Source organism: Argentina anserina, chromosome 6 (assembly GCF_933775445.1).
Source record: "Argentina anserina chromosome 6, drPotAnse1.1, whole genome shotgun sequence".
In the NCBI taxonomy this organism is placed as follows: Eukaryota; Viridiplantae; Streptophyta; class Magnoliopsida; order Rosales; family Rosaceae; genus Argentina; species Argentina anserina.
In genome coordinates this window covers 34906094-34933287 of record NC_065877.1, presented here as the reverse complement: position 1 = coordinate 34933287, position 27194 = coordinate 34906094, and the positions used below count along the sequence as shown (strand labels likewise).

General features: G+C 40.7%; 5 protein-coding genes across 6 annotated transcripts; 3 read left to right on the top strand and 2 right to left on the bottom strand.

Moving 5' to 3' along the window:
• Nucleotides 1–2159: 2159 nt before the first annotated feature.
• LOC126798550 (tubulin alpha-2 chain-like) lies at nt 2160–4247 on the top strand. The gene is made up of 4 exons (XM_050525554.1): nt 2160–2342; nt 2421–2655; nt 2745–3115; nt 3555–4247. Exons 1-4 carry the CDS (start codon nt 2250–2252, stop codon nt 4206–4208), a joined length of 1353 nt encoding a protein of 450 aa, XP_050381511.1. The 5' UTR covers nt 2160–2249; the 3' UTR covers nt 4209–4247.
• A 2017-nt stretch (nt 4248–6264) lies between these two features.
• On the bottom strand, nt 6265–8319 carry LOC126798572 (40S ribosomal protein S9-2). The gene is made up of 3 exons (XM_050525581.1): nt 8184–8319; nt 7278–7659; nt 6265–6670 (listed from the first exon to the last, which is right to left on the bottom strand). The coding sequence occupies exons 1-3, from the start codon at nt 8209–8211 to the stop codon at nt 6487–6489; spliced, it is 594 nt and encodes a 197-aa protein (XP_050381538.1). The 5' UTR covers nt 8212–8319; the 3' UTR covers nt 6265–6486.
• Nucleotides 8320–9886: 1567 nt separating this feature from the next.
• On the top strand, nt 9887–13680 carry LOC126798540 (cullin-3A-like). Its single transcript, XM_050525544.1, has 2 exons — nt 9887–10240; nt 11488–13680. The coding sequence occupies exons 1-2, from the start codon at nt 10080–10082 to the stop codon at nt 13526–13528; spliced, it is 2202 nt and encodes a 733-aa protein (XP_050381501.1). The 5' UTR covers nt 9887–10079; the 3' UTR covers nt 13529–13680.
• A 1629-nt stretch (nt 13681–15309) lies between these two features.
• LOC126798536 (uncharacterized) lies at nt 15310–23474 on the top strand. 2 transcript variants are annotated; one of them, XM_050525539.1, is made up of 5 exons: nt 15977–16120; nt 16459–18603; nt 18866–19134; nt 19396–19977; nt 20701–23474. In XM_050525539.1, the coding sequence occupies exons 2-5, from the start codon at nt 16486–16488 to the stop codon at nt 23114–23116; spliced, it is 5385 nt and encodes a 1794-aa protein (XP_050381496.1). In that variant the 5' UTR covers nt 15977–16120; nt 16459–16485; the 3' UTR covers nt 23117–23474. The 2 variants fall into 2 exon arrangements, with proteins under 2 accessions (XP_050381495.1, XP_050381496.1); XM_050525538.1 differs by having other exon boundaries at nt 15310–18603.
• A 243-nt stretch (nt 23475–23717) lies between these two features.
• Nucleotides 23718–27194, bottom strand: LOC126798538 (DExH-box ATP-dependent RNA helicase DExH18, mitochondrial). The gene is made up of 2 exons (XM_050525542.1): nt 24631–27194; nt 23718–24069 (listed from the first exon to the last, which is right to left on the bottom strand). The coding sequence occupies exons 1-2, from the start codon at nt 27012–27014 to the stop codon at nt 24015–24017; spliced, it is 2439 nt and encodes an 812-aa protein (XP_050381499.1). The 5' UTR covers nt 27015–27194; the 3' UTR covers nt 23718–24014.

The following is a 27194-nucleotide window of genomic DNA, read 5'->3' as shown; positions in this document are numbered from 1 at the left end:
TGCACATAGTGTTCAAGACTTGATAATAATCAAAGAGCTCCTGAAAATCATGGAAAAAGAAGTGAAGTGGTCCTTAATTTGTAGTTCTAGTCCCATATACAAAATCTCATCTGCACCACACCATTAACTTGTCACAATCTTTGATTGTTAGTCATACTTTACAGGTTCTATGTTCTTGGTTAAGAACTACGTGATCGAAAACATAGCATTTTTAGAGGTGTGCGTGGAAAAGAGATGTGGACTTGTTATTGCAGCTATCAATGAGAGGTCATGCATATGAGACTGACTAGTCAATTGCCTCCAATCCAATTCTGGAATTATTTAGAGCAAATTGACTTTAACTAATATTTTGGTAAGTAGTTTTTGCTCATTTGTATGAACCAAAACACAAAGCATCCTTCAGGTCGTATTGTTATAACATAAGTATAATGCAACAATTTGAGCTGTAGAAAACAAGCATGGGATAGGCTAAAACTTTCTCTGTAGGGTTGGTTTATGCTCGATTTATATCTGTAAAGTAAAACAGTAGAGAGGCTATTTAGGAGTAAACACTGCATGTGTAGCATAGCTCATAATGGCCCCAATAACAGAAAAAAGAATTTAATCAATGGATCGAAACTAATAATGTTACTTACTTTTCACAAAGAGCTAATGACTACTAGTAGTGGGATTGGTGATTGCCTCCAAAGTAAGAGCAGGCTAAGCCTGGGAGAGCTTTACATTGCTGAAGTTTATGTGCTCATTATCTCAATGATGCTCCATGGCATGTGTACCTTTCTCAATTCAATCTCATTCAGGTACTGGCTTTATGAGAATCCAAGGAGAAAGGCAAGCACTTGAATTTATGATCAAATTCCCAGTATTAATGCAACAATTCATCAGCTATACTTTTCCATAAGAAATTAAGCAGTCGATCACAAAACCACAAAGCAGATTGAAATGAATACACAACTTAGTTTTATAGTTGGGAAAAAAAAAAACTAACTGATTGCCTAAGTTGGCGAAACCTAGCTATCGTAGCACTACTGGATCAGTCCTTGGTTTCTTCTGTGTTTCTTCCTGATCGCCAACAATATCCTTAGCTAAACGTTTGTTTTTTTCTTTACATTTGGATATTCACACAGTGCTCATGACAAAAATTTGTGGCCTGAGATTTTGCGCTCATCATCTTGAAGTCTGGATGATGCTCTCTTGGCATGTGCATCCTTCTCAGTTCAACTCATTTAGGTCAATAGGGCGTTGGATAAAGAAAAATCCAAGCTAGAATAGGCAAACAAATTAAGTAAGAGAAATATAATTTCAAGGGTACTATTTGGAACACTTGAATTAATAGTGAATTTTCATTTATGTAACAATATCTGCTCTAGCTTCTTGTCCATAAGAAATAAAGAAGTCATAAAACTGCAGAAGCAGCTTAAAATGAATACACATGCAACTTTGTTTTATATAGAACAGCAAACTAGTTGCCTTAAGTACGCCAAAACTATAATAAAGGACGGACCAATCAGTCCTCATTCTTCTTGCTTGGCATTTCAGAATCTACTTCTTCAGCATGTTTTCTTTTCCCTAACTTATTTCTATTCTGTGATCATGAACAAATTCACCTCACCATACCTAAACAAAAGAAATCCTAATCTGAATTTCCCTTCCTTTTTCTTCTTCACATCTGGCTCCTCAGGTAGCACAAGAATGTCCTTATCAGCAGTCTCTTACATAAACAGTGGATTTATATGACGAGATATCCACAACAACATTGGCAGGAGGATGATCCAGCAAAATAAGCCAAAAACGATCGATCCTAAACGAGTTTAATTAGGGTTTATAACGAAGCGAATAATAATGGGCCTTGATGATCAGCACTCAGCCCAGTCCAATAAACCCAAACCCTTTCCCCCCGCTTCCTCACACATTCAAATTTCAAATCCACAAACCCAAACCCCAAACGTAACTATCACGATGAGCTGTAACCCAATTTTCAAAATTTAAATCACACCCGCATTCGTCGTCACCCGTTACCGTTACCCGTTACCCGTTACCGTTACCGTCACCCACACTTCCTTTTTTTTTTTGGTCAATGAACACCCACACTTCACTATCACTCTATATCAACTCTCACACCCTCCCCATTTCCACCCCCAAAAAATTTCAAAAAAAAAAAAAAATTCCCAGAGACGTCTTTGTATACGTCACAGAGTCACTCTCTCTACTCTCAAAAACCCAGATCTACTACTAATCTCAGATCCACCAAAATGAGAGAGTGCATCTCCATCCACATCGGCCAAGCCGGAATCCAAGTCGGCAACGCCTGCTGGGAGCTTTACTGCCTCGAGCACGGTATCCAGGTCCGTCTTCTTCTCCGCTTTCCGATCTTCCTTTTCTGTTGTGAAGTTTTATAATGTGGTTTTTGGATATTATTGTAGCCTGATGGCCAAATGCCGAGTGACAAGACCGTCGGCGGCGGAGACGACGCCTTCAACACTTTCTTCAGCGAGACCGGCGCCGGAAAGCACGTCCCACGCGCCGTCTTCTTGGATCTGGAGCCCACCGTCATCGACGAGGTGAGGACCGGGACCTACCGTCAGCTCTTCCACCCGGAGCAGCTCATCAGCGGCAAGGAGGACGCCGCCAACAACTTCGCCAGAGGCCACTACACCAGTAAGCTAACATTCAACCCTAGTCTCATCCAAACCCTAGTTTTAATTCGGAGCGCAACGATTTTGATTCGATTTTATGTGTTGATCTAGTTGGCAAGGAGATAGTGGATCTGTGCTTGGACCGGATCAGGAAGCTGGCGGACAACTGCACTGGGCTTCAAGGCTTTCTGGTGTTCCATGCCGTCGGAGGCGGGACTGGATCTGGGCTTGGGTCTCTGCTCCTTGAGAGGCTCTCTGTAGACTACGGGAAGAAATCCAAGCTTGGATTCACTGTCTACCCGTCTCCTCAGGTGTCGACCTCTGTTGTGGAGCCTTACAACAGTGTCTTGTCCACTCACTCGCTCCTGGAGCACACTGATGTGGCTGTGCTTCTGGACAATGAGGCCATCTATGATATCTGCCGTAAGTCGCTCGACATTGAGAGGCCTACCTACACCAACCTCAACAGGCTTGTTTCTCAGGTATAAGAATCTCACCCTGACATTGTGCTTTTTAAGGTGCCTTTTGATTTACTTGGCTCTGTTGTTGTGCGTGTAACATTTTATATGATGTGCTTAGCTATGCTATTTCTGCATATGAGGTGTTTGATAAAATGCCCAGATCTGTTATTGTGTGCACAAGCTGCTCAATGATTTGTTTGGCTCTGTTTGCATTAGGTTTCTGATTGTTGTGTGCACGAGGTTTTCATTAAATTGCCTAGATCTATCTGATAGTATTTTTTCGAGGATTTGCATAGCTCTATTATTGTGCACATGATAGGTTGGCTCTATTATTGTTCACATTAGGTTTTTGATAATTACTTTAGCTCTATTATTGTGCACATGAGGTTTTAGTTGTGTTTGATAAATTGCCTAGCTCTGCTTTAATGGCTGCTAATTAGAATTGGGGTGACTGTGACAGGTTATCTCCTCACTCACTGCTTCACTGCGTTTTGATGGAGCACTCAATGTGGATGTGACTGAATTCCAGACCAATCTGGTGCCATACCCTAGAATCCATTTCATGCTTTCATCCTACGCACCGGTGATCTCTGCTGAGAAGGCCTACCATGAGCAACTCTCTGTGGCTGAAATCACCAACAGCGCCTTTGAGCCAGCGTCTATGATGGCCAAATGCGATCCTAGGCATGGGAAGTACATGGCTTGCTGTTTGATGTACAGAGGAGATGTGGTGCCAAAGGATGTGAATGCGGCTGTGGCCACCATCAAGACCAAGAGGACCATTCAGTTTGTGGATTGGTGCCCAACTGGGTTCAAGTGTGGTATCAACTACCAGCCTCCTACTGTTGTCCCTGGTGGTGACTTGGCCAAGGTTCAGAGGGCCGTGTGCATGATTTCCAACTCCACAAGTGTTGCTGAGGTGTTCTCGAGGATTGATATCAAGTTTGATCTGATGTATGCTAAGCGTGCATTTGTCCACTGGTATGTCGGTGAGGGTATGGAGGAGGGTGAGTTCTCGGAGGCTAGGGAGGACTTGGCTGCTCTTGAGAAGGATTATGAAGAGGTTGGGTTGGAGTCAGCTGAAGGTGAAGATGGTGAGGATGATGAGTACTAGATATTAGCTATCAGAAATTTAGAGTCTGCATATCTCCAATGCTGTGTTTGGGTTCTGCCAATGGACTCATTGGTCTGTTAACCATGAACAAGCTATCTTAATTTCCTTCTCTATGTGATCTTGGATTAATCGATGCTTTCGTTTTCAATAAGTCAGTCTTGTACTGATTTCCTATGCACTCTATTGTAAATGTTCTTTGTGTTATATGCATATATATCCAAGTATTCTGGGCGTATTTTTCCCGAAAAAGAAATCGCTCATCATCCCATGTAATTCTGCTCACAACATCATCTCATGTGACTCTGCTAACTGTACAGAAACATTTGCACAACTAGACTCAAATCTACGGAAACAAGAAAAGTAAAACGAGACGAAGTCAAGAAAGACTTGATTTCTAACTCTCTGATCTTCTCGGAGTTTCGATATCGATGGCCTCTGATAGCTGCTGCGCTCCCTTCAAATTCCCATCAGCTCATCACCTAAATGGAACTGAAAAGAATTAGTGCACAGTCCAAATTAAGAGTCATAAAAGGCCAAGCGAACCAAGACCAGAACACAAGTGAATAAAGACTGCAGTAAAAAATTAAAAATGGTCCGTCAAGCGGTGAAAAAAATAAAGCGAGAATTAAACAGAGTAAATATATTTTCTCAGAATTAACCAGACTTTCCTTGTCGTCTTTCAAATGATCAGAAACTAAAGCCATAATTGATCAGATTAACGTTTAATCTCTACATTTCTCCCTCTCATAGAATTTTAGCTCATCTTTGGAAGAAATTAGACATTTCTTTTGATTGGATCATTCATATTACAACTAAGTATAGGATCAAAGCAGAAGATTAAACAAAGAAGAACGACATTTCATCAAGAAATTTCAATGATCATCAAGATTTTCTATAAAACAAGAAACGAACAAAATCGATTTGTAAATAGAAATCCCTAACTAACCTGAATAAGCCGAGTTCAGTGCAAAGCGTTGACGGTGTTCCTGAGCGGCGAGGAAGGCAAGACCGGGCGGGCCAGAATCACAATGTCGACGCGCGCAACCGTCTCTTTGGCGCCAAAAGAGCTCTCGCCGAGGTGCGAGTCCTCCTCTCTGATCCTCAAGATCTGGCTGTGCACGTACGCCACCTTCTTCAACGTCGACGACCTCCTCCACCGGCCCTGCACCGACCTCGGCGACTCCATCTCCTCCGAAGACCCCGCGCTGTCCTCGTCGGTGCTGTACGCCGCCGGCTTCGCCTTCGCCTTCGCCGCGAAACAACGGACGTCCATTTCCTCGTGGTTGGGCCTCACTGCGATCATGGTGGGATTTGAGAAGAGAGAAGCTTTTGGTTTTGGGATTTGAGGACGTTTTGGAGTTTTTATTGGGAGTGGGAGACTGGGTAGGAAGCTAGTGGTTGAGCGACACGTGGAATTTCTGGGAGAGAAAAGAGGGCTGTGCACGTGGAATAGGACTGATGGGACGGGATAATGTGGTCAATAACGAAACTCGACTCCGTTCCGACGGGGTGGTTTGCCACGTCACTAGGATTAGAGGTGATCACTCTTTTTTGTTTATCTAATTAAGTTGATTGACCAAATTATAACTTTATAAGTGACGCAGCTATCTGATCAAGAATTCAGTAATGTAAAGACGTACAGGTGTTGAGGGTTTAGAGGAATGAAAAGATATCTAGAAAAAGTATGGACAAGTGTTGAGGTACAACAGGGTTGTATAGGTCAGTCCATATACGATTTTAACGATCGTAGTGATCATTAAAAACATGATCGTATTAAAAAAGGGTTTCTAATGCGTGCACGAGAGGTACCAATCTGGAAAACCAGGCACGAAAACGAGCATCTACATTATGAGATACAGAGACCTTTCGATTCTAATACGTGCACAAAGAGATAGCAAACCAGCTACGTAACCGAGCACAGGAACAATAAGAGATACAGATCGACAATGATAGTCCGCAGCTTATCATATTGCAAACTATTCAGATCAAAAGGCGAAGCACTATGATCTCATCATCGGTGAGAAATTACTAAATAGGGAAATAGGAAACTAAAATGAAAGATTTAATAAGCTACCGCAAAATTCATTATCTTAAAAAGAACATCTATAGGGTTGTCCGCAGCAAAACAAAGGAGTTCTAATGCGAATTAGAAACCAGAACAAGATAGTTTGACAAACATTCACTACAATAATAAACTCAAGTCTGGGAAGATAACTAGCATGAAACCAAATGCTGCATTAATGTAAAATGAGATCCAAGCCATAGGACACTTCATTGCTCATTCCTCATCTTCCTCATCTCCATCACCGCCAGCTGCCTTCTTGGCGGCGGCCTTCTGGTTCCTTCTCTTCACTCTTCCAGGGCGGCCACCTCCAAGAGGACTTGTAATGGCAAAGTCAATGTGCTTCTCAGAATCGATTCTCACCATGAAAGATGGGATGTTGACAACCTGCCTTCCAACCCTGTTGGGGACAAAAGAAAAATGAATTTAATACTTGTTGCTATTAGATCTTCACATAATCTTTTAAATAAAACTACAGTGACAAGTGACAATGGTGTGGTATTACGAAATGACAATAAATAAACCAAAGAGAAAAAGAGTCCATTAACCAAGCGTGAGCAATATATGCACACAAGCAAGCCAACCAACTAACATGGACTAGTCCAAATAACCACAAATCAGGAAAAATATCAGTAGAAAAGAAAGGGTGGTTCGCTAGGCACTGGCATTCGGTTCAAGCAATAACCAAACAAAAAGCACTATTAACACTAGCCATTAGTGCACCTCGCAGATGAAGATATTAGATATTGCAATTAAAGTATCTTCCAAAAAATCAGAATACAAGTATCTTTAAAACCTTTTGAAAACTGTGACGACATAGAGCAGCCAACAAACAAGATACATTTCAAGTTGTTTTAGACAATGTAGAACCACAAGTTCATATCCAATTACGACAACCTCCAATAAGCACATTAGGGTAGTAAACCACAACCAGTAGGTACAGTACACACCTTCATCAACCATTCAAAACCACAATAAACAGACATTAAAGTAAACAATGTGTATACCTGATGTGCCTTTGCCTGATGAGAACCCTGGCGTGGTGGATGGACTTGGCCATACCAGATTTGAACACCTGGGTCTGGAGACGCCTCTCAAGGAAGTTCTCGACGGTCAAAGCAAGGACATAATCGAGCTTGTTCTGGCTCTCTTCCAGAAGCCCATACCTGTTCATCCTTCGCAGAAGTGCCTCACCCTCGAAGATACGGCGAGGGTTTTTCTCATCCAAGGTAAGAAGTTCCCTGGCAGCATTACGGATACGGCTCAACGCATACTGAACCCTCCACAACTCCCTCTTGCACCGAAGCCCATATTCTCCAACAAGCTTCAGCTCAGCATCCAAACGTTCCTTCTCATAAGGACGCCTTGGCTTCTTGAAAGTCTTTCCGTCTAATCAACACGAACACAAACAGAACAACAATTTATCAAATTCCATAAACACAAACAGCAACATAAACTCGCTTCTTAATACTCAGCCAAAATAACGAGCAACCAAACTGGAAAACAACTCACAACAGATTTTCATACCTACTCCCAAGTATGTGTAATACTAAAACATGCAGTGTAAAAAAAAAATCAAACAGAAACCCTAAATGTATAATATCGAAAGCAAAAACAGCTAAATCAACCTAACAACATCAAAACATCGAAATTGAACCAGATCTAACCCTTTCTAATAGATATTTTATCTGAAAACGAATTATAATATATGCTATAATTTCATACTCGCAGTTTGAATTAGAAGACGGATCATCACTTATATCGTAGGTCAAATAAAAGCCATCAAAACAAGAAAGCAAAATGTGTTCTGTTATCATGCTCAGCCCTTAAAACCCAGACACACACTAAATACAAAACCCTAATCGTTGCAGAGAGATAGCGTAAGTAAACAAAGGAAGGGAAGAGGGGCTTACAATTCCGGTAGAAGACAACGTGCACCATATTTGGTTCCTCCTTGGGTCAGATCTCTGAGTGAAGAGAAGTAGAGCAAGAGGAGGGAGGCGCAGAGTGAAAACCCAAATGAAACAAAGCCAACTTATATTGCAAAACCTAGAGTTAGAACCCTAGTCTGGTCGAATGACTATCTTGCCACTTGAATACAACTGGGTTGGGCCGCAACTAATGAAATTGGGAAATTCTTTTCTAGCCAGCGTGGAATTGAGCCCTTCTTGTTTACTTTGGGATGTTGCGAATTAGGGCTGTGCATTTGGATCGGGTCCAAATAGAACCGATCCAATCCGAATAAAATAAGAGAGTTGAGTCGGTTTTTTTTAAATAAATATTTTTTATTTAGAATCTGAATTAATTAAGAAAATTCGGGTATAGGTCAGATCTTATTCTAAAAATATATATGAACCAGTTACTGTTAAATCTATACTCATGATATGAACCGTTAGATTATTAGGGTAATTTTTGTGATGAGTTATTTAGAATCAAACCTGTCATTCCACTCTCACAAATCTCCTAGTGTCTTTGATTATGTGCAAGAGGCTTTAATTGAAAGAACTAAGAATTTCATTAGGATTTATCATTTGTTCTTACTTTAAAATTGAATATTGATTTAATTGTCTAATACTTTATATATTATATTGTGGGATTGTTTGTAATTTGGTTGATTTCTCTTGCTTATTGATAGATTTATATAATTATATATTGCATCAAAGACTTGAATGTATTACGAAGATTACATGATTACGTATTCATTTTGGAACCGAATAGAACCGAGAACCGAACCGATTCATTTCTGATCCGCTTGAGTCCTATTTTGAAAAATACAAAACCCGAACCAAATAATTAACATGGGTTGGATCTCAGGATGACGAAGTTTGTCTTAAAACTAGCCATGTCACTTTGCTAGCTATCAGAGGTTGTTTAACTCTGATTGTGCAACCAAAGAGTTTGATTAACTCTTATTATTATTTAGGGAATTGAATTTCTTATCGGCGTGGAGACATGCGGGGTTTGGAGAAATTATGTTGTGCGACAAACGCACCACGTGGACAATATGACCGACTAATAATAGCTCGATATGTATCACTTTGTTCCCGACTAAAAACTTGAAAAAAAACCAAAAATTAAACTCATCGAGCCGATCGGAACTCCTCCAAATCCCTGGCGGTCATGGAATTGACGCACGCCCTTAATTTATCTTGCACTAAGGTTTAATTATATAGATGCCCAAGTGAATGCATTCTTCTCCTTCTTCGTTGCGCTGTGCTCATGGCAGAGGCTGCAAACCCCAAGAAGAGATCCAAGTCTTGATTGTATCCCAAACTCTCCTTGCCTTCTCTCCCTCCTACTCCACATATCATTTTGTTTGTAAAAATAGTATTTATGTATGTATACCCATGAGTGGGGGCTGAGGCAAGCAAGATACTCGGGGTTCTTCTACAAATAGTCGGCTTTCTCTTCAATATCTACGGCTTTGATTTTCCAGTTATGATTGATGCGGAAGAAAAATTGATACGTGTCCACGTGATGCGTTAGTCGCACAACAAAATTTACCGCAACACAAACAAGTAGACAAACAAAACCACTATTCTCACCCATGAATAAAAAAAATTAAAAATTAAAATTAGAAGTACCTCTCGTCTTCCATAACCCTCATCATTTTCACCATCCCCAATTTGTCCTCCTCTTTTCAGCTAATTCACTTCTGTCTTCTCCATTCCCCAACCCTAACTTCTCACTCCCTCAATCTCAACCCCCACCCTCACGCTCCCAGCTCATCTCACCCACTCCACCGACCTCGACCGCGATTCGTCCTTTTCCGAATTGAAGTCGTCGGAAGCTGAAGTTCGATCGGCGATATGAGTGCTCAGAAAAAGAAGAACTTTCAGATTGAGGCGTTCAAGCATCGGGTGGTGGTTGATCCCAAGTACGCAGAGAAGACGTGGGCGATTCTGGAGCATGCGATCAAGGAAATCTATAATCACAATGCTAGCGGCCTCAGTTTTGAAGAGCTCTATAGGTTTTTGCTACTCTTATTGCTTTGATTCCGTACTCAAATTTCATGCTTTTCTGATGTCTAACTGTTAGTACTGATTTGCTTACTCTTGATTTTATTAGAAATAATTAGGGATTGTTAGTCTGATCATTTAAAGTCACATGCATGTTAAATAAAGGTCCATTTTGATGTTTTGATTGGCTTGTTATAGTAGAAAGATGTATGCTTTTTAGCCGTTTAAAGAGTTGGAGTGTCTAATAGAGTTTTAGGGAAGTTTGATTTTAAAGTGGAGATTGTGCTCAGTGTGAGAAAAACTAGTGAAATACAAAGATAATGTAGAAGACAATCTCTGCTTTTGTTATTAGGATTACCAGGAGAACTTTTGTATTATATAGTAAGTGTTGGACCGTGCAGTCTCATATAATGTTATTGTGGTCTAGTGCATTTGGACTTTTATCTTTCACGCACTTTGAAAATGTCTGCCTTGACTTTACTTGGCTGGGTTTCCTTTCATTAGTATGTGTATTTCTCTCGCTTGTTGTAGTTATATAAAAGGATCGGTCACGACAAGTTTGGACTCTTATGTCTTGCCCGTTTCTGTACCTTGATTTACATCAGGAGGCTCTTATTTGATCAAAGAAAGAAGTTCAAGTTCCTCTGTCTATCTATTCTCCTGTTAACACACGCAATGTGTATATGAACTTTCTTGACAAGCTCATGGAGGTTATATCTACCGGGAATAATAACCAAGTGGGAAAGTGCGGTTGAATGAGTTAACAATGAGAATATATGAGAAAAAAAATGTAGAATATCATGTATAAGTTAGATTGCAATGTAATAATAGTTGCTAGCCTGAAAAATTGTCTGATACGTGTACGCCCCCATTGATTTGAGGCTTGCCGGTACTATCATTCTTGATGTTGGAGCAAACAGGATTACCAAGGAGTCTTTTTTACCTTGTATCCTGTCAGATGACTTGTCATTTATACTGCTATCCGACTTAGTCGATCTGTCTTATGTCCTTCTGTTATGCACTTCTTATGAACAAAATAATCGTGAGTTATAATAATCATCATTGATTACAAGTTTAAAGCTTAAAGTGCATATTCCCTTCTTTTAATCATGTAATATTGATTTTCAAAATTTTTACTCTATCTTGCCAGGGCATGAAAAGTCGAGAGCTTAGGAGTTGCACTTTATCACTATGGCTTTATTTTATTTTTATTTTCAGATATCGAATATGCTTTTGATGTTAAGTATATATCTTTCAGGAATGCTTACAATATGGTGCTGCACAAATTTGGAGAGAAACTGTACTCTGGTCTCGTTAGAACCATGACTTATCATCTGACAGAAATATCCAAATCGATTGAAGCTGCCCAGGGAGAGCTGTTTCTGGAAGAGCTGAACAGAAAATGGGCAGAGCATAACAAGGCATTGCAGATGATTCGAGACATATTGATGTACATGGACAGAACTTTTATCCCAAGCAGCCATAAAACCCCTGTTCATGAGCTTGGTCTGAACCTTTGGAGGGATGTTGTTATTCATTCTAGCAAAACCCAGTCTAGGCTTTTGGACACTCTTCTTGAGCTAGTGCTTCGAGAAAGAAATGGTGATGTAATCAACAGAGGCTTGATGAGGAATGTTATAAAAATGTTGATGGATTTAGGTTCTTATGTTTACCAGGAGGACTTCGAGAAGCACTTTCTGGAGGTTTCAGCTGATTTTTACCGCTGTGAGTCTCAAGAGTTCATCGAGTCATGCGATTGTGGAAACTATCTAAAGAAGGCTGAAAGGCGCCTAAATGAGGAGATGGAGAGAGTGACCCATTACTTAGATGCTAGAAGTGAAGCTAAGATTACCAGTGTGGTGGAAAAGGAGATGATTGAGAGTCACATGAACCGACTAGTTCATATGGAGAGCTCAGGTTTAGTTAATATGCTTGTAGATGACAAATATGAAGACTTGGGGAGAATGTATAACTTGTTTCGCAGAGTGCAGACTGGACTTGTAATTGTACGAGATGTCATGACTTTTTACATCCGAGATACTGGAAAGCACCTAGTTACTGACCCAGAAAGGTTGAGGGATCCTGTAGACTTTGTCCAACGACTTCTTGATATGAAGGATAAGTATGACAAAATTATCAGTTTGGCATTCAACAATGACAAGACATTCCAGAATGCTTTAAACTCTTCCTTTGAATACTTCATAAATTTGAATGCCAGGTCCCCTGAATTCATATCACTCTTTGTGGATGACAAGCTCCGGAAAGGTCTGAGAGGGGTTAGCGAGGAGGATGTAGAGGTCGTACTTGACAAGGTCATGATGCTTTTCCGCTACCTTCAGGAGAAAGATGTGTTTGAAAAGTATTACAAGCAACACTTGGCAAAGAGGCTTCTTTCTGGTAAAACTGTTTCTGATGATGCAGAAAGAAGTCTGATTGTAAAGCTCAAAACTGAGTGTGGATATCAGTTTACTTCCAAGTTGGAGGGTATGTTCACTGATATGAAGACCTCTCAGGATACAATGCATGGGTTCTACACAGCAGTTGGTCCTCAGTTAGGTGATAGCCCAACACTAACTGTCCAGGTCCTCACCACAGGTTCATGGCCTACTCAGCCAAGTGTTGCATGCAACCTTCCATCTGAAATTTTGTGGGTCTGTGATAAGTTCAAGAGTTATTATCTTGGGACCCATACTGGGCGGAGATTGTCCTGGCAAACTAACATGGGAACAGCTGATTTGAAAACAACTTTTGGAAAGGGCCAGAAGCATGAGCTGAATGTTTCGACATATCAGATGTGTGTGCTGATGCTATTCAACAATGCTGACAGGTTGATGTACAAGGATATCGAACAGGCTACTGAGATCCCAGCCACTGATCTGAAGAGGTGCCTTCAGTCTCTGGCCTGTGTTAAGGGGAAAAATGTTCTTCGGAAGGAGCCAATGAGCAAGGACATAGTTGAGGATGATACCTTCTTCTTCAATGACAAGTTCACGAGCAAGTTTTTCAAAGTAAAGATTGGCACTGTGGTTGCACAAAGGGAGTCTGAACCAGAAAACCTAGAAACCCGGCAGAGAGTGGAGGAAGACAGAAAGCCACAGATTGAGGCAGCGATCGTGAGGATCATGAAGGCAAGGCGGGTGCTGGATCACAATAACATAGTTGCTGAGGTCACGAAGCAGCTGCAGGCGCGTTTCTTGCCCAACCCTGTAGTTATAAAGAAGCGTATCGAATCCCTCATTGAGCGGGAGTTTTTGGAAAGGGATAAAACAGATAGAAAATTGTACAGGTACCTTGCTTGAAGAAGGATATACGGTTGGTTTATTTTGTTTGTAGAAGCCATGGCCTGTATAATTTATCCTTACATTTGGCTAGTTGGAATATTGTTCTTGGATTATTACGGGCTCTGGATGGGTTCCGATGAAAGTTTAATGCAATTCCCTTTTGTTGAATGCCAACAGTTGGAAGACTTTTATCATATTCGTTAAATTTGTCATTGTATTCCGTGGTAACTTTGGCCATAGTTCTCTGATGATCAATTTAGCATTGTTGTTCAGCCGAAGTCTGATTGCTGGCTGGTGATAACCAACAGTGACACCAGAGAGACTACAAACACGCTGGGAGTAGCAACAATAATTCATAAGCTCTTCTGGGAATGAACTTTAGAGGTCGGAGATGAGATGTTGGAGAAAACCAAACAAATTGAAGTCGTTATGGTATGAATTTATTTGGTATCCTCCAACTCTCACATACGACTTTTAAATGAAGAAAGCTACATGAAGTTTCACTTTAGAATTTAGATGCCGGAGATAAGATATTAGAGGAAATTAAACAAATACTATCTCTATGAGATTTTAATTTGCTTAATTTCCTCTAATTCTCATATCCAACATCTAAAGTAATATAGTCATATATGAGAATTGGAAGGGACTAAACAATTAATCTCTTGGGAAGTTTCTTGTTTGTTTAGTTTCCTCCGATGTCTCATTTGCGGCATCTAAATTGTACCGGAAATAAAATAGAAGAAAACTAAACAAATTATAAACTTCCTCGTCAAAATCAATTTGTTTAGTCCCCTCCAATTCTCACATACAACATTCAAAAGAGAACTACGGATGCAAAGAGGAGGTGTTCGATAAGATGTTGGAGGAAACCGAAGCATACTAGGGGTAGATCGATAAAAGGTTTCTCTCTCTGGCCTGGAATTTAATAAGCTTCCTTCAACTCTTATCTACAGGTTCACTCGGTTCGATTCTATAAGCTTAATGGGAGATGTTGAAGACTGAAGAACAATATGCGTGTCTATTTGTAAGGATGCTCGAAAGGGAACAACTCATTCATGCATATCTTGGTTCCTGAGAGCAAAATTTGCATGCCATTGACTAGGAGGACATGAATACTGGGAAGAACTAATAAAATACGGACCAAGGTACATGGGACCTTCAAAGAGTATGAGTAAAACAACTTTAAAGACTAAACACATGATGTAAATTACATTCTATCTCTCAATAAGCCTCCAAGTTGTGGAGAAGACTATTAGCTTGTTAGGGATGATCTTAACAAGTGCTGGAGATTCTAAGTTAGAAGGATTTCCCCGTATATAGAAGCGAATTTTAATTTTCTATTTTTCGAAACTATATATTTATGGATCGACATTACTTTTTAAATTTTGATTTTTTTTAAGAAATAAAAAACTTATATGTATAGTTTATATTTTCTAAACAACAACTATGTACGCAAAAATACATCTTTACACAAATTAAGGTGCTAACTTAAAATATGAAATAACAAAATGGACATCAAATCACTGTGATTGCACCAAATATAGTTTACCTTAATCTTTAGGACAGTGAAATACACTTGACTTCACTCACAAATATGAGAGAGTTCTAAGAACACTGATGAAAATTAGATGACCCAAATTTTAACCCGTCACTGAATGCCAATCACCTCGGTAAACCAGTAAAAAAAATTCATTTAGCACCAGTCTGACGTGTGCCCTAACTTCTAAAGTCTCCACAACTTCAACTAACCAAGACTGTTAAACCCTCCCACACTCTTCTCCGCCCAAAATTCTCAAAAACCCAAAACCATGTCCTCCAAATGGCGCGCCATCCAGCACCGCCACAAGTACACCTACAACACCGTCGTCTTTCCCGCCTCCTTCACCGACTCGCTGACGTCACTCCCTCCGCAAATCTCCGCCTCCAAATTCTTCTCCCAATTGACCTCCCTCGTCTCCCTCAACTCCACCTACGCCCAGCTCCACCACACCAAAACCCTCTCCTCCTCCTTCGCCGACTTACTCTCCGCCGCCGACGAATCCCTAGTCTCCGAAGCCGCGCCGTTCTACCTCGAGCTTCTCTTCCTCGAGAACTCCCTCCCTCTCCACAAGACCCTAGTCGCGGCGCTCGCCAAGGCCCGGAGCTTCCAGTCGCTGATCGGAGAATGCTTCCGGCGCCTCTGCGAGGACTACGGCGGCGGGAAGGGGAGGCGGTTCTGCGTCTCGAGGGCGGCGCTGTCGGTGATGGGGATGCCGAAGCTGGGGTTTCTGGTGGAGGTGGTGGAGCAGTGCGCGGTGGTGATCGCCTTGGACGCTGTTTCGAGCTTGAATGCTCTTCTTTCCGAGACCAAAGCCGCCGCGAGGCCGTCGCCGATTGTGATGGAGCAGTGCCAGGAGGCTCTGTCCTGCTTGTACTACCTGTTTCAGCGCTTTGCTGATAAGTTCAGCTGCGGCGGCGGCGGTGTTTTGGAGATGAGTATGGCTGTGATTATGAGCATTTTGAAGTCGGTGGCGTTTTCGAGGGACTGCTACGTGGCGGCTGGTGTGAGCTTCTGTGCAGCTCTGCAAGTGTGTTTAGGTCCTGAGGAGCTTGGCTGGTTTATAATTGAAGGTATTGTTTGTCGAAATTCGGATGCTAATTGTGATAGTGAGTTAAAGAATGCTATTGCTAAAGTTCCGTATGATGGAGATGTGTACAATGAGATAGGATGTTTGTGTGATATGAGTAGACTTTGCTTGATAAGAGGGATACTTACTGCCGTGTCGAGAACAGTGCTCAATACTCGGTTTGATATGTCCAGGGGTAGTTGCAATGGCAATGTGAGTGATGGAAATGAGGGTGGTCGTGTTATGTCTATATTGTATGATGGAATTTTGCCTGAACTGTGTAACTACTGCGAGAACCCCCCGGATAGCCATTTTAACTTCCATGCGTTAACTGTGTTGCAGATTTGCTTGCAGCAAATAAAATCGTCAATGTTAGCTAATCTTACAGTCCCATCGGAGGACTATGATCCAATCCCGGTGGAAATGGGGGCCCGGATATTGAAAATTGCATGGAATAATCTGGAGGATCCTTTGAGTCAAACGGTTAAGCAGGCTCATCTTACTTTTGATCTCTTCTTGGACATTCGTTCCACCCTTTGTTGGTCAGAAGGTAGTGAGAGAATTAGGTCGTTCTTGCAGAATGTTGCCTCTGATCTTCTTCGTCTGGGTCCTCGCTGCAAAGGGAGATATGTTCCTTTATCTTCACTGACCAAGCGATTGGGCGCAAAAGCTATGTTGGATATGAGTCCTGGCCTGATGAATGAGATTGTGCATGCCTATGCTGATGATGATGTCTGTTGTGCTGTCACGTCATTTTTGAAGTGTTTCCTTGAGCACTTGCGTGACGAGTGTTGGAGCAGCAATGGTATTGAAGGTGGTTACACAGTTTATAGAGGGCATTGCTTGCCCCCATTATTGTATGGACTTTCTTCTGGGGTTTCAAAGCTCCGCTCCAATCTGAACACTTATGCGCTTCCTATTTTACTTGAAGTGGATGAGGACAGCTTATTTTCCATGTTGGCGTTCATTTCAGTTGGTCCAAGTAGGGGCGAAGATCAACTGTTATATCCTGACCTGTTTAGTGAAAACATGGTATTGAGGGTTGAACAAAAGGTGGCAATTTTGGTTTCATTGCTGAAGGTTTCTCGTTTGCTTGCTTTGATTGAAGGAGACATTGATTGGTGCAAAGATTCTGATCAATATGCTCTTGTTTGTGTCAAGGGGATAAAAGTTGAAGTAGTTGTCGAGTGGCTAGTGCTTGCGTTGACCCATGTTGATGAGTCATTACGTGTGGATGCTGCAGATACTCTTTTCTTGAATCCCAAGACGGCTAGTTTGCCTTCCCAGTTAGAACTCATGTTATTAAAGGAAGCAGTCCCACTGAACATGAGGTGTTGCTCTACAGGTTTTCAAATGAAATGGAGTAGCTTGTTTAGAAAGTTCTTTTCTCGGGTCAGAACAGCCTTGGAGAGACAATTCAAACAGGGAAGCTGGCAACCCATTTTAGATAACAACAATGGAAAACATCTTTCAAATGGAAATGAGAGCACTGAAGCTAACAGAGCAAGTGATCTTTTCCATTTCATGAGATGGTTAAGCTCATTTCTATTTTTCTCATGCTATCCATCGGCCCCTTATCAGAGAAAAATGATGGCCACACAGCTCATTCTGATAATGCTTAATGTTTGGTCCATTGTTCCTGGTACTGAAGAAAAAAATGGCTCTGTATTTTTAGAAGGCTGTCTCCATCCTTATAATAAAGGAACCACATCACCTGCTTCAACGTTGTTGTTAGTTGGATCAATAATTGATAGTTGGGACAGGCTAAGAGAGAGTTTCTTTCGGATACTGTTACACTTTCCAAATCCACTTCCTGGAATTTCAGATGAATATATGGTCCAGATTGTGGTATCTTGGGCTAAGAGATTAGTTTGCAGTCCACGTGTGAGAGAAAGTGATGCTGGAGCTCTGGTGTTAAGGCTAATTTTAAGTAAGTATGTCTTACAGCTAGGATGGACTGTTCAAGCTTCAGTTAGTGTAGCTTGCGTTCGATCAAATTCTGGATTGGAAAACAGAGATGGTCAGGATTATAATTCTCGGCAACCTGTGATTGAGTATATTAGATCGCTGATTGATTGGTTGGATGTTTCCATAGAGGTAGGGGAAAGGGATCTTTCAGAAGCATGCAAAAGCAGCTTTGTACATGGAGTTCTACTCACACTACGATATACTTTTGAGGAGTTAGACTTCAGCTCTGATGGAGTACTGTCTAATATTTCAGAGATGAGGCATCTATTAGAGAAACTCTTGGAGCTTGTGATGCGAATAACTTCTCTGGCACTTTGGGTGGTTTCTGCAGATGCTTTGCATCTGCCTGAAGACATGGATGATATGGTTGATGATGGAGCTTTCTTGTCTGAGGTTCCAGAAGTGGTGGAAGCGAAATCATGTCAGTTGGAGCATAACAACAATAACTCCACACTTTTGCAGGATAATAGGCGATCAGAACAAACTGTAATGGTTGGTTGCTGGCTTGCGATGAAAGAGGTATTTGCAAATTTCTTTTGTACTCTTTTCTTTGCATTAATACATGTACCTAAGATATCTTTATGGGATAAGCTATAGAGAGTGCATACAACTCTTTATGGGATCTTTAGTTGACCAATATCCATAGAGTTGTAAACCAATAGAAAGTGCATAAAACTCTTTTACTATTAAATGACTGTTCCATAGGATAGTATATTGTAGCATTCAGTATGGCAATACCTTTACTTCATTACACTAAAAGTTAATTATGCAAAAATTTCAGGTGAGTCTTCTTTTGGGAACTATTGTTAGGAAGGTTCCTTTACCAAGTAACCCTTCCTCAGAACCGTTACGTGTAGAAGACACCTCTTGTGCTTCTGGAGTTTCATTTATGATGGTCTCGGATGCAATGCTTGATTTGAAACAACTTGAAACAATTGGGAATCACTTTTTAGAAGTCCTCCTTAAAATGAAGCATAATGGTGCGATTGATAAAACAAGGGCTGGATTTACAGCTCTTTGCAACCGTTTACTTTGCTCAAACGATCCTAGGTATGTTTCTGTTTCATTTGTGCTTCTTCAACTATGTACATTCTAATATTGAATTCCATTTTCTAGATGATGTCTTCAACACAATTTTATGGTAGAAGTATTCATATATCAAGTCCTCACCATTCAGAAGATTACTTGTCCAATCCTTATAGCCAGGAGATTTTTACTTCATTTTGTCTAATAAGAATTTTACAGATGCAAATTCCTTACTGCCTGATGCAAGTGCCTGATGAACCCATCTTCTAATATTTTTTATTCCAGGCTTTGTAAGTTAACAGAATCCTGGATGGAGCAACTTATGGAAAGAACTGTGGCCAAAGGTCAAGTAGTGGATGACTTGTTAAGGAGGAGTGCAGGTATTCCTGCAGCATTTACAGCTTTATTCCTCTCAGAGCCTGAAGGTGCACCTAAGAAACTTCTCCCCCGGGCCTTGCGGTGGCTAATAGATGTTGCTAAAGAGTCCTTCCTGGACCAATTTGAGAGCAACAGTGACATGCATAAATTTACTTCAGCAAAGTCCGACAATAATTTTGATTCTGCACTGCTATCAGAGAGAAATATAAGTGTGTCAAAAATACGGGATGAGGGTGTCATTCCTACCGTTCATGCATTCAATGTCCTTAGAGCTGCTTTCAATGACACCAACCTGGCTACTGATACATCAGGGTTTTCTGCTGAGGCTATGATTATTTCGATTCGTTCCTTCTCTTCTCCCTACTGGGAGGTTCGGAACAGTGCTTGTCAGGCATACACTGCTTTAGTTCGTCGCATGATTGGATTCCTTAATGTCCAGAAACGGGAGTCGCAAAGGCGTGCACTAACTGGGGTCGAATTTTTTCATAGGTATGCATTCTATAATTCCCCTCCCCTCAGTTGGTTAATGCTGTTCACATTCTTGAATCTTATTATATTAGAAGTATAATTATCCAGGAAAGTATAAAATTTGTCATAATTGAGCTGGAAGTTTAATTTGACATCACAAGGTCCCTTTCCATTATTTTTAATTTTTTTTTTGGGAGGAATACTTTAGTCATCTTTTGTTGTTATCACCCCAGAAATCCCCTAAACTCTCTCTGTTGACCCAGGCTTGGCCTCCTGCTGAACCCTAAATTTTTAGGAGATAGGAAACTCTAGGATATAGCTACTGAGGATCTTTGAACCTCTGCCAACGTGACAGTGAAAAATGAGCCTGATTTGTTGATGCACCTCCTGATTTGTTTATTATTGCTGTAATGCATTTCTTTCTGGTAAATTGAGGAAGTGTCATTAAAGTACCACTAAGCTTTGTCTAGATTTCATTGACACACTTTCATCCCTTTGGTGATTTTTGATATGACGGTTAGTGCAAGGAGTTTGTATGAGTTTCCACTGTCCACAGCATAATTGAAATCATTTTTAGATAGGCCTGAATCTTTCTTCTATGTTACACTTTGCCTTTTGATTTCAAAGGCTAGTTTGAAGCTTGCAAAGGAATTTTCAAGGTATTCTAATTACATGCTAAGTGCACCAAACTTAAATAACATTTCTATGAATATACACTAAATCAGAATGTCTTTTCTCATGAAGGTATCCCTCATTGCATCCATTTCTATTCAAGGAACTGAAAGCTGCAACTGAGTTACTTGGGGATGGGCCTTCTGGACGGTCTCGGTGTAATCTGGAAGATGCTGTGCACCCAAGCTTGTGTCCTGTGTTAATTCTGTTATCCAGGCTTAAGCCCTCAACTATTGCAAGTGAGACTGGAGATGACCTGGATCCTTCTTTGCTCATGCCATTCATTAGGAGGTGCTCAACCCAAAGCAATCTCAGAGTCCGTGTTCTTGCATCTAGAGCTTTGACAGGCCTTGTATCTAATGAGAAATTGCCAACTGTAATTCTCAATATAGTATCAGAGTTGCCTAGCATAGACAACCAAGCACTGATGACTCCTGAGTCCTCCTTATTACTTCACAAAACCAGAAGAAGCAACTGGATTCATGGAATTCTGTTGCAGTTAAGTTCTCTCCTGGATACCAACTGTAGAAATCTGGCCGATGTTTTAAAGAAAGATCAGATTGTAGGTGACTTATTTGAAGCTCTTCTAACTCATACATGGATCGCAAAGCCCAGATGGTGCCCTTGCCCCATCCTCAATGCCTCTTTCTTAAAGCTGCTGGACCACATTCTAAGTATTGCAAGGACAAGCCATACCAGCAAACATATTTATGTTGTACGCAACCTACTGTTACAGTTATCTACAGAATGCCTAGATGTAGAAGCTTCTCATCAGTTTTCTTATTATGATTCGACAATAGCTCAACTCCGCCAACAAGCAGCAGCATCCTATTTCAGTTGCATCTTTCAAGCAACTGAGGAAATGGCCATCGAGGCTTTTCCTATGCCTCAGAGGTATTCTCAGATTGATTCAAGTAATCAGGATATACCTGAATCAGAAAATGCTTTTATAGGACTGCCGGAAAGGCTGGTCCGCTCTCTGTCAGATTCGGATTATGAAGTTCGACTTGCAACATTGAAGTGGCTACTGAAATTCCTAAAATCAACAGAATCTGGTAAAGAGCCCCATAATTGCAGCAGTGAGGTTAGGATCATCCTACACTGGATCAGAACTAATCTACAAACCTCATTGGTTGATCTCTTAGATGTGGAGAATTATTATAGATGCTCATATTACATTCTCAGAATTATATTCAGTTGGAATGCGTTACAGTTCCAGAAGCATCGGGATGAAAAAGGCACTGAATCAGTTTATATTGGCAGTATGGAATGTGATTCTGTGTTTCTGCTTTGGGATAAGTTGATTTCCTTGTACAATCTCACAAGACATGCAAAGACTCGAGAAACACTCATATGCTGCATCGGTATCTGCATAAAGAGGTTTGGAGGTACATTTACAACGTCTATTCTTTCTGATGCAACTGACAACAATGAGTCTGATCAATTGGGAAAACTGGCCGCACTTCACCGTAGAATTTCCTTTTTCACCGAATTAATTCAGGAACACAGTGATCCATCTCAGCCGGTAAATTTGCGGAAGGCAGCTGCAGAGTCTGTCATAGCATCTGGTTTGCTAGAGCAAGCTGCGCTGATTGGTTCTATTGTATCGAACAGCCGAATCCTTTTTTCATGGTCTCATTTTGAAGGAAAAGAAGCTGTTAATACATATGCTCATCAAGTACTAGATACATGGTTCACATGTATCAAACTGCTGGAGGATGAAGATGACGAGATTAGGCAAAGGCTGGCCATGGGTATCCAAAGGTGTTTTTCTTGCCAGAAATCTGGAAGTAGCTCTCTTACTGGAGAAGTTCCAACTCAAGTGGAGAAAGTGATAGAATCAAGTTTTGAGCATCTAACTTTCATCTTTGGTCACTGGATTGGATATTTGGAGTTTCTTTTACAGTGTGTACTGAACGCAGCGAGCCACGAGGTGTCCAAAGGTGATCTTGTGAGACAGGTATTTGATAAGGAAATTGATAATCATCATGAGGAAAAACTGTTGATCTGCCAGCTTTGCTGTTCTCAATTAGAGAAGCTCTCAATTGCAAGATCTTGTGCTGACATTCCAGACAAGGAGCAGTTTAAGCATTATTTATGTGATTGGAGACTGAGGTTTTCCTGCCAATTGATGTCGTTTGCCAAGGATCGCATGGACAAATTAGGCGGAGCTGATTGGGTTGGTGGAGTGGGTAACCATAAGGATTCATTCCTTCCCCTGTATTCCAATCTGCTTGCATTCCATGCCATCTCGAACTGCATGTTGAATTGGCATAAAGAAGATAGTACACATCTACTGTCTGATGTTGTTGAACTGGGGAGAACTATCAGTCCATTTCTGAAGAACCCTCTGATCTCAAACCTGTATTTTTCAGTACTCAAATCTCATGAAGATGCTCTTGGTCCAACCAATGATGACTTGATCTCTAAACTGAGAGGAGAGGATACAATATGGAAGTGCTTCAATCCTCATTTTCTTCTTAGTTAAGATCGATTTGTTGTAACTGTAATAGCTGTGATTCTTATTCTTTAGGCATATAAAATTTTGATATTATTGGTGATATTGGAGAACCTGAAAGAAGAGAACATCCATCACTTTTAGAAATGGTCGATTCACTTTCAGCATCTGGTGAATTTACTGGTGCTGTTAAGCTGGAGTATACAACAATTACTTGGAACAACTTGTAGAAATGGTCGATTCACTTTCAGCATTGATGTATTAGCATGTCAAATTCTTTCGAATGCATATTACTGTATTATTAGTTATATGATGCAATTGGTCCTGGCGGCACTAACATCTGAAGTACCCTTTGTCGCCGGAGAAATTTATCTGAATGTGATCGGAAGAATCTGTGTACTGAAAAGGTCTCAACAATTTCAGTTTTCCACTTGCATGTTACTAATTTCTAATAAGCTGTAAGCTTTGCTGATTTGATTGGTCGACCAAATGGTATTAGACCTGCAGTTTCATTGAAGAGACAGATCCATTAAAGTACAGGACCTTCATATTCATCTACTCTAGTACTCCTACCAGTTTTACATTATTGCGACGACAGACACATGCATCTATACATGTACAAAGTCAAAACTTTAAAACTGAAAGCTCAATTTTTTTCACAACTGAAGGAAGCAAATCTCCCCGTTATGTGTTTCCAAAAGGAAGCAATTGCCTCCTCTGTTTTGTTACAAAGCCTTAATTGTTTTCCAAATGTGTTGTACATATATCTAGTCTCCTTCCTATTTATTCTGACAGCAAAATTTCCAGCAAGAGTGTGTCCTCTGCTTTGTTACAAAGCCTTAATTGTTTTCCATATGCATTGTACATATATTCTAGTCTCCTTCGGTCCTTCCTATTAATTCTGATAGGAAAATTACCAGCAAGAGCGCTATGCAGCAACTTCCTTTGGGTGCTCAGAATTTACAGACTGGTTGTGCCTGTTCCTGCAAAGTCATAGAAAGGGGAACATAACATGGTTAGGAGATCTAAATAAACGTATAAAAGATGCAATCCATACACAAATAGTCTAAAATACTACACCTAATCTTCAAGTTAGCATACTATTGTTAATTACATCCATCTATCCATCTTTGGGTTCTATTATAGTATTATTGATGCGGGAGTTTTTTTATGGAAGTGATTAAACATGTTACCGTGAATAATGGCTACTTTCTGCCACTGTCTTATAAACGATACCTCAAAAGCCTCAAAAACTACCTTTCAGAACCCCTTTTACAACCAAAATCATCGGAGCTATCCTTTGAACTGAATAACAGAATGAGCAAATTTGAAAATAAACTACTAACACAATATCACTAATGTTGGAAATCAATAATATCGACCCAAATGGTAGGAGACAACAATCAGAACATGCATCTTCTGACAAAATATAAACCAAATGTAGAATTAAGAGCTAACTAGAGATGCCATAGTTTATGTTTGACTAACAACCAAAATACATCAGTACAGGATGACGTCATAGGTATAATTATACAACAACTTACTTCTGATACTGTTTAATGTGTGACAATGGCCTCTCATAACTATCTTCCTTCTGTCGAGGTTTCGACGCTTGCCTTGATTCTGGTTTCCAGTTGGCCTTGGCTAGAGAGTCACCCAGCAGTTCAGCAATATTTGTTGCCATTACTTCAGCCTTCTTCACATATGGAAAAGTATCTTCCTTAAAGTGGTTTGACAACCACAGATACATAGACAACACTTGATGCTTACTCTCAAGATCCAAGAGTTCCTTATCGCTACGAGCAGATGCTGTTGGTATGCCCATAGGAATAGTGACAGGGAGATTCTGGCTATATAATGAAGCAAACTTTAACAGATGGAACATAGCTTTTGGGTCCCTGATATTTACTGGGGCAAAACAGAAGTTAAAACGATCCTCCAGAGATAATGCCTGAATCTTTTGTAACATATTTGCAACCTTCCTTATATGATGATGTTGGCACAAGAAGTATGATCCATCCAAGCGGCAATTTTCAGAAAATTTTTCCAGTAACTGGGAGAACGTTATGTCAGGAAATTGCGCTGAAAAAAGCTCAAACTGCTCATAGAAAGGAAACAAACCCACTTTCTTTACTTCGTCAAAAGGCTGCTTTAAACACTCGATCAAGTAATCCAGATCATCTGAATTCAATGTGGTAACAAGTCCATCAGGATAAATACTTCCTCTCCGACCAGCTCTTCCAGCAATCTGCTTCACCTGAGATGCTGGAACTGGGAGAAATTTGTCACCATTGTATTTTTGCAGACTATAGAATACAACCCTCCTAATATTAAGATTCAGACCCATTCCCACCGCATCAGTAGAAACAAGAACATCATATTCATTATCTTGATCATTAAACAAATTTGCCTGCTGTCTACGAGTTTCTGGCGGCAAGGCACCATAAATAACACAACACCGGTGGTTGGTGTGCTTTTCAATTGCCATTTTGACCTCAAATACCTCTCTTCTTGAAAAGGCAACCACACAGTCTCCAGACCTGACATTTTTAAGATCTCCCAATAGCGTTTTTGCTTCAACCACCAATGGCTTAAACCTTTCATAATGCTGCTCATACAACTCATCACCAGTTTCTGAACAGATATTTCGAACAACAGTGAGAACACTTGGATCCCCACACAAATGTATCTCATCAGCCTTTAAGCCAAGTAATGCTCGCGTCCATGCAAAACCTCTAGCTGGATCTGCCATCATCTGGATTTCATCAATGACAGCAACATCATACATTTCTTCAGTTGACACCATTTCCACTGTACAAGCAGCATGGTTAGAGAATGGGACAAATTTCTTTTCTTGCCCTGTGTGAAGGCTACAATACACCCCAAGCGCATTTACTTTGTCAAACACTTCCATTGCCAATAATCTCAGAGGACTGCAGTAGATACCTTTCTTTGCTTCCATAAACCGTTGCAGGGCATTGAAAGTTTTCCCACTATTGGTTGGACCACAATGATAAACTATCTTACGCTTCATAGCCCGAGCAAACGGAAACCAAGTATGGGGCAACGTGAGATCCGCGGATGCAATCATATCACGAAAACGATTGATCTCATCAGGAAACTCTTCTAAGCAATATTCAACAAACACTGGAAACAAAAACTTAACTGCATCATTAGACTGACCAAGGGACACCAAATACTTGGCAACATCAGCACCACAGTTATTGATGAAGAAGCTCCGAAACTTATACGCAGCACTAGGAAAAAATGACCTGCCGATATATATTGCAAGAGCCTGATCAGTTGCCCAACCTGATTTCGCAAAATGCCGGAAAATATCTTGTAGAGCCTCCCAATCTCTCCGCGACAGCTTTGCACCTTTCTCACTATCACAAAGCTCCCTGTACAGCTCAACAGGGTCACGCGACGCAACATGCTGAAAGCTCACCGCTGTCAATGGACTCACATTCTCATCACCATTTCCCCACTCTTCCAACATCAAATCACTAACAACAGCATCATCCTCACCTTCACTATCTTCCGATTCCGACGAGCTACAACTCTCCTCATCCTCACTAGGGACCCTAAGCCCCACAACTTTCCCCGCATCTACATCAAACTCATCAACCACTGCTGTACTACTATCACTCACATCCTCATCCCCATCCTCCATACCAGTCGAATATGGCTTGACAAGAACACCATCACACCCCACAAATTTAGGGTTCTTCTGTGAATTGAATCTAAGCCCATCTGGGTCCACTAAGCTAGTTGAAAATGAATGATTTTGGGGAGCTAAAGCATGAAAAGATGTGAACTTTGGAGATACAGAGCGGTCATATTGATTCAAGATCAAAACCCTAAACCTAGATATGCTTTTCTTAGAACCATAAATTCGAAACAGGGAACTTACAGAGCCTCTAGCCATATCTTGGCAGTTAATTGAGAGATGAATTCATGAAGGTCACAAATCAAATAGCTTTATAAAATTGAAATGAAGAACCCTTGGGAAGCAAAAAAATTAGAGAGCAAAATTGTAGGGGCAGACCTGAGACGTGAGAAATTGACTGATTTGAGAGCAAAAGCGCGAACTGAGGGAAAGTGGTGG